Raw genomic sequence first — 18,037 nt, forward strand, 5'->3', positions numbered from 1 at the left:
CTCTATGAGTGTCCTCGTTGTGTATAAATATGGGGCAAAGCCCCTCTTCAATGTGTGCTTCTTGCATGGTCTTGATGAATAAAATATTATTTTTTATTCCTTGTGTTTGCCCCTTTAGTGGGTGTTTGTGTGGCTTGTGAGTGTTCTTTTAGTACTTTGGTGGAACTTTTTGAGTGTCCACCATGTTCTCTTGGTGAATATATTTTGGAAAACCTTGTTTCCTTTCAATAATGGCATGATCCAAAATTTGTTTTAAATTAAAAATTATGTGCTCATATTTATAGTGTCGATCAATGAAAACTCTAAAATTATGAAAATCATAGTTTTGACTAGGTGGGAGTAGGTGCTCCCAAAGTGCCTTATATATATATATATATATGAGAGAGAGAGAGAGAGTAATACATTGGTGCTGCCCACTTTCTCGATCTGCTCTCTCAAAATTACATTTTATGGTATTTTTTCTCATATCTAACACCATAGATGTGATCTATAGGTTTTGTTTAGTGGGAACCGACCCATGACTCGGTATTTGACTTCAGTTGAAGAGAGAGAAACTTTTTGCTGCTTCTTACACCACCATGAAATCAACGAGTCACCTAAAAACTCAGAAAAACCAACGATTGGGTGTCAGTTATTTGGATCACCCCCAGTTAACATCAGTATAAGCAATTAAATCTAAAGAGGAAAAAACAAATAAAAAAAAATCCTCAAAAAATAGAGGTTTTGATATATCTAATAATACACAAAACTGCTCCCATATGAACAGTGGTGGGAGTATGCTGAAACTGGCTCATTGTGTGAACTATGTGCGCAATGTCAGGTCTCATAATTAAAAGATATGATAGAATCATGACAAGTTGTCTGTATGGTGTTGGATTTTCAAGTGGTTTCCCATCATCAATCTTCATTTTGACATTTACAATTTCAATCTTCATTTTGACATTTACAACTTCAGGAGTGTCAACCTTCTATCACCTAAAATACATGACCTAACAACAACATCTAAAACAAATTTAGATCGAGTTAGTAAATAATCTTTAGAAGAATAAACAACTTCTATATAAAGAAAATATTTAAAAAACCCCAAATCAGTCACTTCAAAATGTGTTTTGAGAAGTCCTTTAATATTTTCAACTCCCTTTTTGTCACCTCTTGTGATGATCATATTGTCCACATAAGGAAAAAAAATAATAATACTTGCATCAGAAATCTTAACAAATAAAGTTGTGTCAGTTAAGCAAGATTGAAACCCAACATCAAATATAACTTGACTAAACATGTCATACCAAGCCTTTAGAGCGTGTTTAATGCCATAAAGAGCCTTATCTAAACGAAGAGTCTTTCCTTTAAAAATAACTATACCAGGTGGTGCCTCCATATAGACTTCTTCAATCAATTTACTATTGAGAAATGCATTCTTAGCATCCATTTAGTATAAAGGTCATTTCTTCACAGAGGTAAGGGATACTACGGTTCTAATCGTGGTCATTCTATATCAACAGGTGTAAAAGTTTTCTCATAATCTATTCCATACTCCTGCGAGTATCCCTTGGCAACTAACCTAGCTTTGTACATTTTAAGGGTTTCATCACTCTTGTTTTTTATCTTATAGACCCATCGACAACCTATGGGTTTCATCTTGCACAGTCCAAGTGTTTGTCTTTTCTAAAGCATCTGATTTTACCTTCATGGCTTCTACCAATTAAAAATGTTTTTTTGCTTCAACATAATTTGAGAGTTCTATATAGGAATGCATCAATGCAATGTAAGTTTGATACTTAGGTGAAAAGGACTCATAAGATACAAATTTCCCAGGGGTTTTTGATACTCTCGATGACCTTCTAGTTTGCATTTCTACATGGCTTTCATTAGTATATTTTTTAAGGGCACATGGATGTTCAAAACTACTACACCTAGAATATTGAATACAATCCTGATTTTGTGATTGTTCTTTACTTATCTCATTGTCATGAGATTCTTTTTCACTCACCATATCATTTCTGATAATCTAATCTTCATCACAATCACCAATCTTTGCAATTAGATTCAACAAGAAAGAATACTCAGTTATGTTCTTAGGATTTTCAAATTCAATTTTTTTTTCTAAGAAATATATGTTTCTTGAAATAGTAGGGACAAGATTTTTGATGTGTAATACCATTTGATTCTAGGTAATCTTTAAAATCTTTTGATAAAAATGCTTCTTGTGAATCAGTGCAAAAGATAGAGATATCCTTTTGAAATTGATTTTTGACCAAATTATGGAATATTTGAGAATATAAAACGACTTCAGATTTACAGTTGAGAAAGTAAATCCGCGTGTATCTTGTAAAGTCATCAATAAAGATCACATAATATGCAAACTCACCCTTAGATACAACAAGTTCTAGGCCCAAACATTTGAATGTATTAACTCAAGCGATTGTATAATGACAATCTTTTCATCTTCCCAAGAATACAATCTTCACATGTAAAATTTTCAAGAATACAATTTTTTTTCAAATTTGGAAAGTGCTAGATTTTGGATAATTAAGATGGTCAAGTCTTTTATGCCATGAATCTAAATCTAATTTCTGAACATTAAAACAAAAGGTATTTTGGGGTATTTTCAAAAAATCCATGTAGTATAAACCTCCTTTCCTACCCAATCAGTTTCCCTGACTGGTGATCCTGTATTTGACAACCAATAGAAGAGAAGAAAACATCATACCTATGGTTAGATAGTTGAGAGACAAACAAGAAATTTATGTTTAACTTAGGAATATATCTAATTTTTGGAATAAAAAAACCCTTTGAAATATTTTCAAAATTTCCTATTCCCTTTATCTCAAGGGATGTCCCATCAAGCAAAAACATTTGACCTGCTTGAGTTATGACATTCGGATAACATATCACTATTTGGTGTCATATGAAACGAGACACCTGAGTCAAGAAGCTAAAGGGTTTTACCGGGGTCAGAGATGCCAACAGAAGAGACCGCGACTCCAGTTGATGAAGCTCCTTTGAGAAGAGGTTGGAGAGCTTATACAAGTTGAGTCAAGGACATGCTCCCAATGTTTGATTCTTGCATAGCTTTGAGCTCACTTGACTCTTGTACAACCGATGCTACCTTCCTCTCATAGGGCCTCTTTAATTTAGGACAATATGTCTTGACATGTCCCGATTTATGACAATTATAACAAATAATTTTTTTTTTCAAACTCATTGCCTTGTTTTCCATAGTTATCATTTTTTGGTCTCCCATAATATGGTGGTTTGTAGGCACAGATATGGTTTCTCGCTCTAGACACGGCTCGAACCGAATCATCATCTTCTTTAGATATCTTCTTTTTTAGTCTATTTTTCTCCTTGCTTAACTTTTCAAAAGTATTTTCAATAGAAGAAACTTTTCCTCTATGAAGAAGAGCCGATTTGGTAGACTCAAACCCCGATCTTAGACCATTGATCAATTGATGGAATTGATAAAAAAACTGTTCTGCATCAATTTGTCTTTGACGGAGTTCTGTCTTCGGAGCAATGTCATTGTGGCTCAAGAAGAGCCAACTCATTCCAAAGGTCGGACAACTTACTAAAGTATTCTCTAATACTTTTTCCTCCTTGAGTCATAATGCGTACTTTGTCTTATAAGTTGCAAATATGAGCAATATCTTTAAGAGAATACATTCTCTTGAGATAGTCTCATGCTTTATTTGCATGTTCAAATTTAGCTAGACTCGAGCACTTTTTGATATCAACACTACTAATAAGCCTTGGTTTGGGAACAAAACAGGCGGCACTTCGTAAGAGCCAACACATAATCTTGGCATGCCCCATTCTCCATTCTTTCCATTTTTTCTCATACATGGCAATAGCCTTGGTTTTTCCTGCCTCCGTAAGAGGTACTTCCTTTTCTCCTTTTATCTTAGTAAGGATTAGTTTGGGTCACAAATCCGATTCATCCACTAATCCCCACAATCCTTTCCCCCATATGAAATGTTTCACTATTGAAACCATATAATAAAGTTTGAGTCATTAGGGTGACATTATCATTGTCATCCATATTTACAAGGGCTAAGACAAAGAATAAAAGATAGAGAGGAGAAAGAAAAGAGAGGAGATAATAAAAAAGTATCACGAGCACTCCACCACCAAGAGAGCACCTCCAATAAAGAACATGAACACACAAGCACTCCACCACCAAAACAACACATCTAATGAAGAGCACGAATACACAAACACTCCACCACCAAGAGGACACAACAATCTCACAAGCATTTGAATAAATTTTGCAAAAGAAACTTGATCCCTTCAAAATCTTGAGTGGCATGCTTTCCAAAACACAAAAAATCAGCTTGATCTCCAAGCTCTGATATCATGAAAGGAAACAAGGTTCTCCAAAATATATTCACCAAGAGATAAAAGTGGACACTCAAAGAGTTTCACCAAAGTACCAAAAGAACACTCACAAGCCACAAAATAGGCTCACACACAAACACCCACTAAAGGGGCAAATACAAGGAATACAAAATAATATTTTATTGATCAATACACAATGAGGAGACTCATAGAGAGTCGTTGGGGTCCCAACGGATCTAAATAGAGCCATTGGGAGCCCAACGACTCTAAATAGAGCCATCTAATGTTGACTAGCTCAAAACTAAAAAGCAAAAAAACTAATATCTAATCCTAGTTACAATCTAGTTATATTACATACAACTATATGTATATATATGTACATTCATTTTTAATCATTATGGCATGCATGTAGGCTGTTTAAGATCTTCAAAACTAAATGGCACATAACTTACAATGTACCAAAATTTCATGATTTGAAAAATCATAACATTATGTCCAAAATTTCATGAACCAAGATATGATTCCTGGCAAACAAATTATGTTGATACATTTAAGAAGTCTGATTGAGAAGATGCAGCCTATGCACCCTCTATACAGACATACATGCATGCACATGTGTACACAATGCATGCATGCATCTACATATGAACAGTTGAATAAATTCACAAACATTGGTAATCTAGTGGCATGATGGGCACAAGGGAAGTGTAGCCAACATGCATTGTAACACCCCAAAGTTTAAAACCCGAAACTTTACTGAAAATTTTGGATTTTTTTCTTTTTTAAATGTTGGCAGCGAAAAATGATTTAATATTGAGTCCGGTTTTGAAAATTTTGAGCGAGCCACAGGGGTGAAATAAGACAAAGCTATTATCAGAGTGAAAACCAAAATATTAATTACATCAATTTTGACAAAATGTATAGATAGTTCAAAACTTAAAAATACAAAATATTATGAACAAAAGTCCCAAGCTGGTCCCTGGATCCTCCAGAGAGTAATAGTTCCTCCATGTCACTCCTGCCCCGCTGCATTGACTAACCAGTACCTGAACAAAAACCTATTAAAGGGTCAAACTTCTGACAGTTTGATAAGTCTATACCAATTCTGGTAATTCAGAATATTAAACATATTCAGTCAATTCAGATAAAATATTTCTACTGAAAAGTAAGATATAATACAAAACAAAACTCTTTGCATAATTAGGGCATATTTTCATTTTAAAATTTGATTAAAAAGGATCTTTGTTTCGATAATTAACCATCCACCATGGTACGTGGGGAAAGACCATCGCAGACAACCGACACATTCCGAGGGTGTATTATTCTCAGATATTTTAATCCCGGGTATCTGACTGTAGCGGACCGAAAGCAGGTGGTCCTTGACTGAGAGAATCATCGTTAATGCATAACAGAAAGTAGGATGCATCCTGAACTACTGCAGTAGTTGAGGATCTATCACCTAGGACACATGAATAGCCCCGGCCTTTGTAGACCTACGAGTGAGTGGAGACGACTGGGATGCCTCACTCCAAAAAATCAAAATAGAATCACTCGAATTTGTACCATCTACCTTTTCCAGGGTAGAGATCAAAACAGAATGGGTCAGAAAGGTTATCTTTATTACAAGAATTATTTTAAGTGCCTTACACTGTGTAGGTGAGAATGGGAGTTCAGTAATCCAATTACACATTTTCGAGTAATAACTAGTCCCGTATGTGTACCCGACCCAATCAGTACTTGCTCTGAATATATGAGTATTTCACCAACGTGGCAGATCAATATCTTAAGTTTTGTGTGTAGGCATGTTTTATTTATCAGATAGTGCTTTGTTTCGCACTTCGAGAGTTAATTTATTTCAAGCTCGCACACAAGCCAATCTCAGAGCGAAAGTATGCCCTACACACTACTGTGTATCGAAAAGGTTTCTAGAACCTTGGTCTCTCTTGGGTTGCAACCATTTTATTTTTCTTTTTATTTAGAGTGGACTGTTCTATTATCAATAGGGTTCTTTGAACCCAGAGCTCTATTTTTGAGCTAAGCAGAGATGCACGTTGTTCTATGCATGCTTCCAATATTTTATCCTCACAAAGCGGAATATAAGCAAGAAGTATTATTTTATTCAAAATATATGCATCTATATAATATTTTATTCAGAGTATGATGCATACCCAAAACTACTATTTTATTCGAAACACAAAGTATATGCTTATTTTATTTGAGGTATAATCTTTTTCCTCAAAGTATGGTTCATATAAAAACTATTATTTTATTTGAAGTATGACTATTTTGTTTCAAGTAGGATAAGTACCAAAACTTATTATTTTATTTGAAATATATTTGTTTTACTCAAAGTATGACACATATCAAAACTACTTTATTCAAAATCCAATGTGTGTGTATATATATATTATATTCATGAGAATACGTCATGCATAACAATTTAAATATAAGCGAATATGTATGCTTCCAAAATATATTTAAATATTCAAAATCCACACGCATTTGGATAGAGCTTATCTCGAAGTGCGTTGATAATAAGAAACAAAAAATTCCCAAAAATCCTGGGGAAATATATATATATATATATATATATATATATATATATATATATATATATATATATATATTATATTCATGAGAATACGTCATGCGTAATAATTTAAACATAAGCGAACATGTATGCTTCCAAAATATATTTAAATATTCGAAATCCACACGCATTTGGATAGAGTTTATCTCGAAGTGCGTTGATGACTATGTCACAAGGATTCGGCTAGTAGGGTGCCGCACCCGCGTCGACGCGACTCGACGCGGGTGCGGGTGCGGCACCGGGTGCGGTCAACCCGATCCTGGGTGCGTTGACCACACCCAGGGTCATTTCGGTCCATTTTTTTGGATTTTTTTTAAAATTTGCCCTACGAAATGGTTTGCGGAATTTAAAAAAAAAATCTACTGACAGCTGCTTGATGCTGCTCTTGTTTTATAAAGGGGCACTTGTTTCCACAACATCTCACGAGCTTTGTTGGCATCCCAGATTCCCATGCTATTCCTGCCTCCAAACAATTAATTCGCAGCTTTGGAAAACACACTGGTAACTTGAAAATGATGATCCATCTTCCTAAAAAATTAAAACCAAAATTCAAGAGCCTTTTGAAGTCTTTATCTTTCAAGGCTTCAACGATCCAGATCCTTCTTCGTCAAGGATTTTCTCTCTCCATAATAAATGATAATGATGGTGGTAGCTTTGGTGGCTATTAGTATTCACTTTTCTCCTCACGAGATGGGTGCTCTAGTCGTAGCCTTGTGTAGACCTCTCTTTTCCACATGTCAAATCCAATAAATTTCTTTTAGCTGTCTGTCATCTGTGTGCAACTGTATATAAAATGAAATTTGAAGAACCCTAGGCAGTGGCGTGGCAGTGGAGCCGTAGGCCTCGTGAAGACTCTCTCCAACAGACCACATCAAACCTTTGCTAATATTTTTTTTCGTGAAGACCAGGGAATTTCAGACATGATTGAATCATGACAGTCAGCAGAACGCAACAGGCTGGGTCGATAACTGGACCCCGACCTGTGCCGGGGGAACCTACGGTATATATATATATATTTACATTTTTGCCCCTGCCGCACCCCCGCACCCGGGTTTTTTGGAAGTGCCGAATCCCCGCATCCGCACCCGCACCCATGTGACATAGGTTGATGATAAGAAACGAAAAATTCTCAAAAATCCCGGGGGAATTTTTCTCCAACAAATTTCTCACGTGTGATGACGATGATAACGATTGAATCGAGTCGATTTTGTTTTGAAGTAACTAGGTCAGTTGGGATATGAATCGGGTGAGGGTAAGGTGCGTGTGCAGGGAGTGGGGGTGAGACAGGGTGAGCAGAGGGAAGGTATAGTTGAAGGTGGCTGGGTTAGGTGGTGGTGGTAAAGCTACCACCAATGGTGGTGGTAAAGCTACCACTAAAGGTGGTGATAGAAAAAAGAAGAGGGTGGCTGGTGGCTAGAATAACCACTAGTTAAAGGTGGTTAGAGGAGGGGAAGAGTGGCTAAGTAGGGAGAGGGTAAATGGGAGAGTAAGAGAGAGTGGGAAAGGGAGCTGATGAATGAAAAGGTGGGGTGAAGAGGGCCTTATATAGGTTGGGGGAGGGGCACCTAGCCAAGAGGCCCAAAACAGTGGGCTCCTCTTGTTTGACCTAAAATGAGCCTTGGGTCTTTGGGTTGGATCAAGGGCCTTATATAGGTTGGGGGAGGGGCACCCAGCACTCCAAGTCTAACATTATGTTACACTTGTGAAGTTCTTTAAACAAGAAGCCCAAATCAGTGAGCTCCTCTTGTTAGACCTAAAATGGGCCTTGGGTCTTTGGGTTGGATCTTGATGATCCAACCCTAGGTCTAACTGGCCCAGCCCGTTCAGTTGACTGAACTGGTTGGGCAGCTACTTAGTTACACTGACTAAGTGAGAACTTAGTTAGTGTAACTAAGCCTAGTTATAATTTAAGTTATATATATATATATAGTGTATTTATATATTAGATGTACATTAATGCTCCCCCTTAATTCACAAAACCTGGTTGACTGACTCAATCAACTAGGGAATGAACGAAAATGACCTTACTGGTCATAAATGTCCTGCGATATTTAAAAAAAGAACCATTTTACCCTTGGCACTTAACGAGCATGTTCCGAATGCATTTTAACTCCGATTTCGATGAAATCAAAACGGTTCTTCTTGGTTTTTCAATACAAATGCAACCAAGTATCCAAAACTCATAAAATCGGCCTTCAAAATTACAATTTTGCCCTTAAGGTTGTCGGGCATGTTTTGCGAGCTTACGAGCTCCGATTTTGACAAAATCACTTGCGTTCTTTTAAGAATTTTGATGTCCCAATCGTGTATTTAAAAATCGTAAAATAGGTTGCTAAAAATATTCATTACCTCAGATATTAATATTCAACAAAAATCTTTGAAAAATTGTCGGGTATTACATGCATGACCAAAACACCCTTAGAAACATATGCATGCAAATGCAAAACATTGTCCATAGTTCAGAACCATCTCACATGGATTATTCCAAGGGCATGTTTGGTTTTGGTCACTGGTGGGATGAACCATCATACTTGAGATTGTTCAAGCCGTGATTGTTGGTCACAAGGTCATTCCTTTGACCAACTTTCTCAAGTTTCAAGAGAGGAGCATCCTGAAGTGAGAATCACAATCACATCTTGCACACTCTCATGTTCACTAAACTTGAGAAAGTGTAATTATTGTGATTTATAATCACAAGATATTGAGAAAACTCAACTTTCACAGGGCATTGCCATGCCCTAAGTAACTCATATCCCACTACATACTTTCCTAATAGAAAATTAAACCACATCTTCCTGGCCATGTGGATGTGACATAGGTGACGAACCACACAGCTCTACTGTGAAAATATCAAGAGTTTGCAGAAGAATTTAAAAACAAACAAATGGGAACAGCAAACAAACAGCAGCTAAGACATTTTCACCATAAATGTGACAAGACACCTGCATGTCCAACATGGTCTATTTATCATGCAGACATTGGGTGGTCAAGAAAGACTAGGATCCATTTTTAGAAGCACGCAGAACACTGGAACTTGCCATGATACTTTCAGCCAAGCTTAGGATGTAGCAAGTCAACCATGTTGCACTGTGCTGTGAGTGCACACGTTCTCCTGAGAGTTCAAAAAACATACCATGCAGTGAAGTGAATATTTTTGAAAGAGAACATCAAGAGAAGAACAGGACTCCTGGTGAGCAAGTTTATCCTTAATAATGAAATCACACAGGCATACTGGTTATACAGAACTTATCTATATCCAGTTTCTCACTTAAAGAGCAAGAGACCAAGACTCTTCATTTTGAAATTCCATATGACACCAATATGACGGTTACTTTGAGAAATAAAGGTCAACTCACATTACGGGAGATAACTGCCCGCAGAAAGCGAACAGCTGCAACCACTAAGTACTTCTCTTTTCTGCGAATTAGAGATAAGACCTTTTCTATAGCATTATTGTGAAGAAAATGGAATCTGCAAAATGAAAGCCATGATCAATTACATAAATAATAAAGCAACCAAATGGTAAGCACAAAGAAGTGTCATACTTTATCCTATAAGGATGGTGATGCACACAAAAGCACAGCAGATCACAGATATTTGATAGAATCTCAGGCCGGGTGACAGCCCGAGCATCAAAACCAGACAAAGCACCATCACTTCTAGCAGCTCCTTTCAGCGGAGAGGATGAAGCTACAACATCTATTAAATGGTCCATATGTTTTTCATAGAAAATCTCCAAAATTGCATCTTTCTGCTGAAAACACAGAAAAGAAAGTATTAGCAAACTAATCAACTAACACAGAATGTGCCAGTAGTCTGAGAACGACTTTGTCACTTATGCCTACATAAACTGAAAAGGGAACCTATAATTCCCTGGATGACCATGTTAAGGGAAGAAATAAGTGTTAAAATATGTAAATACCTATGTCACATGGGTGCGGGTGTGGGGGTGCGGCAAATATATATATATATATAAAGTCCAAAAGTTGGACATAAATGACCCTGGGTGTGTTGACTGCACCCAGGGTCAGGTAGACCTCATCGGGTGCGGGTGCAGGTGCGACGCGGGTGCGGCACCTAGTTGAAGAGTCCCCGTGACATAGGTAAATACATTGTGTGTGTGTATATATATGTGTGTGTGTGTGTGTGTATCTATCTAAGTATATATATAAAAATATATTTTTCAAAACCCGATAAAGGGTATTTCAGTCATCTCTCATTTTGCGCATATTCTCATTTGAGAATATGACTATTTTTTCATATTTTTATTTCTTTTAGTTTTTCTTTTTCTTTGTTTTGTCTTTTATAATATGGGGGGGGGGGGGGCACAACACATACGTTGGAGCCCCCTCCAACGGTTATATTTATAACCGTTGGAGGGGCTCCAACGTATATGTTGGAGACCCCCCCCCCCCCCCCCACACACACACACACACTCCTCCAACATGTATATATAGGGGTGCTCCCCTTCTAATTTTTCATGCTTTTGTAAAGCCCCTCTTGGGACCCAATATATTGAAGTTGATATTCTTTATGCTCTTGTGCATTTGTATCCGTGCCTTTGTGCACTGGTAAGAGTTCGCCTTTGTGCCTTTGTACTTCTAGCATTGTGTTTATACACAAAATCTCTTTTTATAGAGATTTTCACACGGTATCAAAGCAAGGTTGATTGGGGAAAGAAAATCTTGTGATTCTTCACAATATTGAGTGCTTCAAAAAGCGTGCCTTCAACTTTCTTGTGATTGGCGTGAAAACTTCTCTTCATCCAATATTTTAGAAGATTACTACAACAAGTGAGATTTAAAATTTGATTGTGGTATGCATTCTTTTCTCAAATCTTATCTCTCTAATGGGTGAAAAAGCCTCCCATTTCTCTCTTGGCTTTAAGCTCAATGACTGCGATTATCACGTGTGGGCCAGAAATATGGAAGCCCATATTAAAGGAAAAGGGCTTTGGGGTTATGTTCAAGGCTCAATTCCAGAACCGGAGCCTAAAATTACTTTGGTTGAAAGAGGAGAAATCAAAATTCTTGAGGGAGATGAAAGAACTAAGGCTCTTAAAGAATATAACAAAAAACATGAGTGGGAAATGAAGAACTTCAAGATCTTGACGTGGATCTTCTCCTCCGTTGAGACTAGAATCAATGCCAATATTATAAAGTTTAAAAAGACTTCTCAAGCGTGGAAGTACCTTGAAAAGATGTACACTTCTAGAGACTTGTCCCATAAGTATTACCTCCAAAAGAGGGTGCTAACCCTTCTTCAAGGGGAGATGACTATAAGAGAATATTTTGCTTAACTCTCTTCCATTTGAAATGAGCTTGCTATGCTCGAACCTAAGTGGAGTGGAGAAGCCATAGAGCTTCATCACAAACAACTAGAAGGAGATCGATTTTTTAATTTTTTGAATAGGCTAAGGCCCGAGTTTGAGCAAATTAAATCTTCTCTCCTATCATCCTTCACATCTCCCTCTCTTGAAGACGTGATTACCAAATTAAGTGGAGAGGAAACTCGTATGGGCATTAGCAAGCGAAATCCATGTGTTCTTGCAATGCCCATAAATCAGGATGAGTGTGATGGAGCAAATGTCGTTTCTAGGCCCGGAAACAACTTGAGGACTTATAAACCTCCTTATTTGAAAAGCCAAAATCAAGGTGGTCAAGGTGGAAGGAGGGACTATAGCAAAATTGTGTCACTTTTGCAAAGAGCTGGGTCATATCAAACCGGTTTGTCCTAAGTGGAAGAAATTACTAGCAATGGCCACCACATCTCAACCACAAAAAGAGGAATCTACAAATGGAGCTCTATCTCTAAATCAAATTGTGGAAGCTCTTCAACTCCTTAAGGGAGCTATTTTCGGTGCCGTCGTGTCTGCTTCTCCTCTAGGTAAAACTTCTTGGCTTTTAGATTCCGGTGCTTCATTTCATATGTCTCCAAACATTTCCTCTCTTTCCGAATATTTTGAAAGTTCGTCTTCATCTTTTGTTTCAACCGCGGATGGCATTTCTTTTGAAATTAAGGGAATTGAAAATTTTAAAACCTAAAACTTCTTTATTCCTAAAATTAGATTTATACCAAAATTGAATTTGAACTAACTTTCTATCTCTCAACTCTCGAATCTTGGGTGTGACATCCAATTCTCATATAATAAATGTTTAATACAGGATCACCGGTCTGGGAAGTTGATTGAGGAAGGCTCTAGGAAGGGAGACTTATACTATGTGGACTTTCTTCAAATCCCTAAAACCCCCTTTTGTAATGTGGCCCAACATAAAGACATAAATGTTTGGCACAAAAGACTTGGTCATCCCAATATCACCAAGTTGTCCTATTTGGACTTTTTTAAAAATATTTGTAAAAGTACTTTCTCTTATAATGATTGCATTCTTGAAAAAATGAGAAGTATGCCCTTTGAACAAAGATCTATGTTTACCACTAAATCTTTTGAAATTGTTCATTCGGATGTTTGGGGACAGACACTCGTTATATCCAAGGAAGGTTTTGCCTATTATGTGATTTTTGTGAATGACTTTTCATGATTTTGTTGGATATATTTTCTCAAACATAAGCATGAAATCTTTGCATGTTTTAAATCATATCATATGATGATCAAAAATCAATTTAATAGTAATTTAAAGATATTTAAGACCGATTCCGAAGGTGAATATTTATCTAATGAATTAAAGAAATACCTTGAAGACTATGGTATTGTCCATCAAAGATCATGTCCTAAGACCCCACAACAAAATGGTTTGGCCGAAAGGAAGCATAGACATATCATTGAAACCACTAGAACCCTTCTTATTTCCCAAAGTATTCAAAAAAAAAAATGGGTTGAGGCGGCTCTTGCTTCCGTTTATCTTATTAATCGTCTTCCATCCAAAAATTTAGATAAAAAATATTTCATTTTGAAACTCTATACAAAAAAGATATCATGTCCTAAGACCCCACAACAAAATGGTTTGGCCGAAATGAAGCATAGGCATATCATTGAAACTACTAGAACCCTTCTTATTTCCCAAAGTATTCAAAAAATTTTTTTGGCTGAGGCGGCTCTTGCTTCCGTTTATCTTATTAATCGTCTTCCATCCAAAAATTTAGATAAAATCTCTCATTTTGAAACTCTATACAAAAAAGAACCCGATTATAATAGATTGAGAGTTTTTGGTTGTAAGTGCTTTGTCCTTACAGATAAAAATGATAAACTCTCACCAAAAGTGATTCCTTGTGCTTTTCTTGGCTATTCCGAAACCCAAAAAAGGTTTTGATGTTATGATACTAAAAATGATAAGTTATATGTCTCAAGGAATATAACATTTTTGGAAAATGATAGTGGTTTTGAAAAAAATGAATCTCATTTAGAAAATGCCGACTATTCCTTTCTTTTTGATCTATTATCTAAAGATGATGATATCTCTAGTGATGATGAATTAATATATAACAGTGACAATGAAGTGGTTGAAATCAACAATAACTTTAACCCTACTACCTCTCAAGAACATATAACTAGAGACCCTATCGCCTATACTCATAGAGATAGACACACCTTTAGAAGTGTTATTGAGCAATATAGTGAACCTAGTGAATCTATTTCCACACATGATTCAAACCCTAGAAGAACTGAAAGAACTAGAAGAACTCCCTCTAGATTCGTATCCTTTGATTCTTTCTCTCCTAAATATCGGGCTTGCTTAAGTGCCATTCACTCATATTTTGAACAAAAAAAATTTGAAGATGCCAAACAGTGTATTGAATGGAGAGAAGCCATAGAGAGTGAACTCAAAGCGCTTAGGAAAGCCAACACTTGGGAGTTTCAAACGCTTCCCAGTGGAAAGAAAACTATAGGATGTCGATGGGTGTTCAAAATCAAAACCAAGAATGATGGATCTCTTGAGAGGTATAAAGCTCGTCTAGTAGCTAAAGGGTATAGTCAAGAATACGGGATTGACTATGAAGAGACATTTGCTCCGGTAGCTCGTATGGTTATTGTCAGATGTTTCATCACCATTGCTTCCATTAGAAAATATAATATTTATCAAATGAATGTCAAAAATATCTTTTTAAATGGTGATCTTAATGAAGAAGTCTATATGGATGCTCTACCTGGTATAAAAATTCCTAAAAATAAAATTCTCTGTCTTCGTAAAGCTCTTTATGGCTTGAAACAAGCTTCCAAAGCTTAGCGCGATAGGTTTAACAATGTAATGACTGAAAATGGTTTCTCTTCATGCTATATTGACACTACATTGTTTGTTAAGAAATCTGATGCAGGGATTGTTATATTATTGTTATATGTTGATGATATGTTAATAACAGGTGATGATACTAAAGGAATCAAGAGTATTAAATCTATCTTGACTTCAAAATTTGAAATGTCAGACTTGGGATTTCTGACATATTTTTTGGGAATTGATGTTGCCTATTCTCACAGAGGCTATTTTGTAAGATCTCGTGTTTTCAGATCTTAGTCGCTTCATGAAAACTTAGAAATTTGGCTAAGTCTGGTAGGAAAATCGTTTGAGGCTCGAGTTTTAGACCAAGGTCTTAGAGTTTGGGTTTAACCCAAGTCTTAGCATCAGGGTCTAGGCAAGCCAATCGAAGTGTGGCAAAGAGTTTTAATTTCAACCTTTAAATTCAAGCGAAATTCAAGCGACATTTGGGTTATTTTCGGGTGAAATTCGGAATTTGATATTCATGTAATATATCATTGGATGCGTCTCGAAATTCTGAGTGCAATGGTATTTTACTTTTTCAAATCAGAGTTCCGGTTGGCCCAGAAATCACATTTTTCTAAAATTTTAGCAGTTTGTTGGAACGGATCCGAAATTGGATCGGATTGAATCCAAGGTGTAGGATCCAAATTTTTATGGATTTGGGTCCTAGTTAGGTCCTATAAAAATCTGGAGTTCATATAAGTCTTAATCCAAATCTTGTATGAGTATGGGTTTGGATCTTGGATCTTGGATCCGGATCCGATCCAAAATCCAAGCTTAACAATTTTTATGACTCTAAATTCAGTTGGGAGCTTTAAATTGGGGTTATTATCATATAAAATGTCTCTAGGGTCAACATGACCAATTTTGGAAACTTTTGAATACCTATTAATAAGTAAATTCAAAAAAATATATTTATTAAATTAATGATTTTTATTAATTTCGGGAATAGAGTTAAGAGGGTTTAGGGTTAGCCCTCTTCCCTAATTAAAAAGGGTATAGAGGATTCCACACCTTTTAGGATTAGGAGGTCAAATAGTCAACCAAATGTAAATTAGTGAAGGAGTCTAAGAAGTTTTGGAAACTCCTTAATGTGGGAGACCCAAATCTGGAAACTCACTAAAGAGTTTCCAGCTTTAAATAGGAGAAGGAAGGGGGGGGGGAGCCCTTTATCTTTCTTTTGGCTGGAGAAAAAAAAACAGGAAAAAGAAGAAGAAGAAGAAGAGAGAGAGGAGAAAGCAAGGAAGAGTGAAGGAGGAAGAAGAGGAGGTTGGAAACATCGGAGCTCAGCCACACGCCCTCCATAGCCTCTATTCTTTTCTTTTTCCAAAAAGGTACGGGTACTTCTTCTTGAAACGAATGAGAAATAGGGTAAAGATTGGATTTTCCATGCTTCTTTTGATGGAAATCCATAGAGGAACAGTGGACCCTCGATTTCCACCGTTATTATTTTTCGCACATGCTGTATTTTTGTTGTTTCAGAAAAAGAATATATAGGTATATATATATGATATTACCAGTGGTCAGTTTTGCAAAATAGGTGGTGTGCTGTTATTTTTGACAGCATACACAGGTCCAAACTGGACCTGTGTACATGCTTTTGGACCCAGCCGACAGGGTCGGCTGGGCTGGGTATTCCTCTTGTAAAAAAAAAATTATATATATATATATATATAAAGACCAGTTTTGCAAAATCTGTGTACGTTGTTGTTTTTGACAGCATACACAGGTCCAAACTGGACCTGTGTACCTGCTGGTTGGACCCAGCCGACAGGGTCGGCTGGGCTGGGAATCTTCTTTTAAAAAAAAAATAAAAATAAATATAGCAGTTTTTGTGTGCCCTGTCTTGCTGTCGTTTTGACAGCCTACACAGGTCCATACTGGACCTGTGTGTGTGCTTTTGGACCCAGCCGACAGGGTCGGTTGGGCTGGGCTGGGTGTTTTCCCTTTTTAAAAAAAAAAAACACATGATATTTTTAGCAGGCAGTTTTGCGTAAATAAAATTTTTATGTTGTTGTTGACAGCATACACAGGCCCACACTGGGCCTGTGTATATGCTGTTAAGCCCAGCCAACAAGGTCGGCTGGGCTGGGCAGGGTTGTAACAAAAACATTTATAAAAAAAAAATCAGTTTTCTTGTAACAGGTATGCTGTTATTCTTTTTGACAGCATACACAGGCCCAAACTGGGCCTGTGTACATGCTGGTGGACCTAGCCGACAGGGTCGGCTGGGCTGGGCATTGTCCCTTTCAAAAAAAAAAAATTATTTACGAAATCTGTTTTGTTTTTTTTTTGGGGGTTCGGCTGATTGGTTGGCTGGCAGCCAGCCGAGTGGCGCTCGGCTGACTGCCAGCTGCTGGCTGAGCCGACAGGCCCAGCCAAGTGATTGGCTGGGTGCGGTACTAGTTTTGGCAGGACCGGGGCAGGCCCAGTCGACCCAGTCGATTGGGGACTGACTTGGAGCCTTGGGCATTGGAAACAAATTTTTATATATGTATTTTTCTGCATAGTTGGGGTTTTCTTGACAGCCTACACAGGCCCAGCTGGGTCTGTGAATGTGTTGTCAGGGCCAGCCGACAGGGTCGGCTGGACTGCGCTGTTAGATACATAATTTTTCTCATGTGGGTATTGTAGCCTGCTAGTGACATAAGTGTGTTAAATTATGAAAACAGGGCTGGTAGCGATTAGTAAAGTTAGGATTTTAAATCTCTTACTGCATGTTAAACCTTGGGAATAAGTCATGTACCTGAAATTTTAATTTCCACATATGTTAGGCGTTGATGTGGTTCATATGTGTGTTGGAATATGCTTACACATTACTCCATGACAAAGTTGTTTTGAGTGCTTACTTAATGATGGACTTAACAGGTGTGGTTGCATATACATAAACACATGAATG

At 37.1% G+C, this 18,037-nt stretch overlaps 1 protein-coding gene across 4 annotated transcripts in view; it reads right to left on the minus strand.

Moving 5' to 3' along the window:
- The window catches only part of LOC149839202 (uncharacterized), a 109,843-nt gene that overhangs the window by 4,377 nt on the left and 87,429 nt on the right, over positions 1–18,037 (minus strand). For 2 of the 4 annotated variants that reach the window (XM_090002374.1, XM_090002376.1), the window contains 2 exons: positions 10,471–10,676; positions 10,282–10,396 (listed from right to left, as the gene is read on the minus strand). In XM_090002374.1, the coding sequence (XP_089858500.1) occupies positions 10,282–10,396; positions 10,471–10,676 (321 nt within the window). Of the gene's footprint in view, positions 1–10,281; positions 10,397–10,470; positions 10,680–18,037 lie in introns of all 4 variants that reach the window. The other 2 variants (XM_090002373.1, XM_090002375.1) reach the window with 1 other exon arrangement.

The sequence above is a fragment of the Nuphar pumila genome, chromosome 4, assembly GCF_984573655.1.
Source record: "Nuphar pumila chromosome 4, dmNupPumi1.hap1.1, whole genome shotgun sequence".
Classification (NCBI taxonomy): domain Eukaryota; kingdom Viridiplantae; phylum Streptophyta; class Magnoliopsida; order Nymphaeales; family Nymphaeaceae; genus Nuphar; species Nuphar pumila.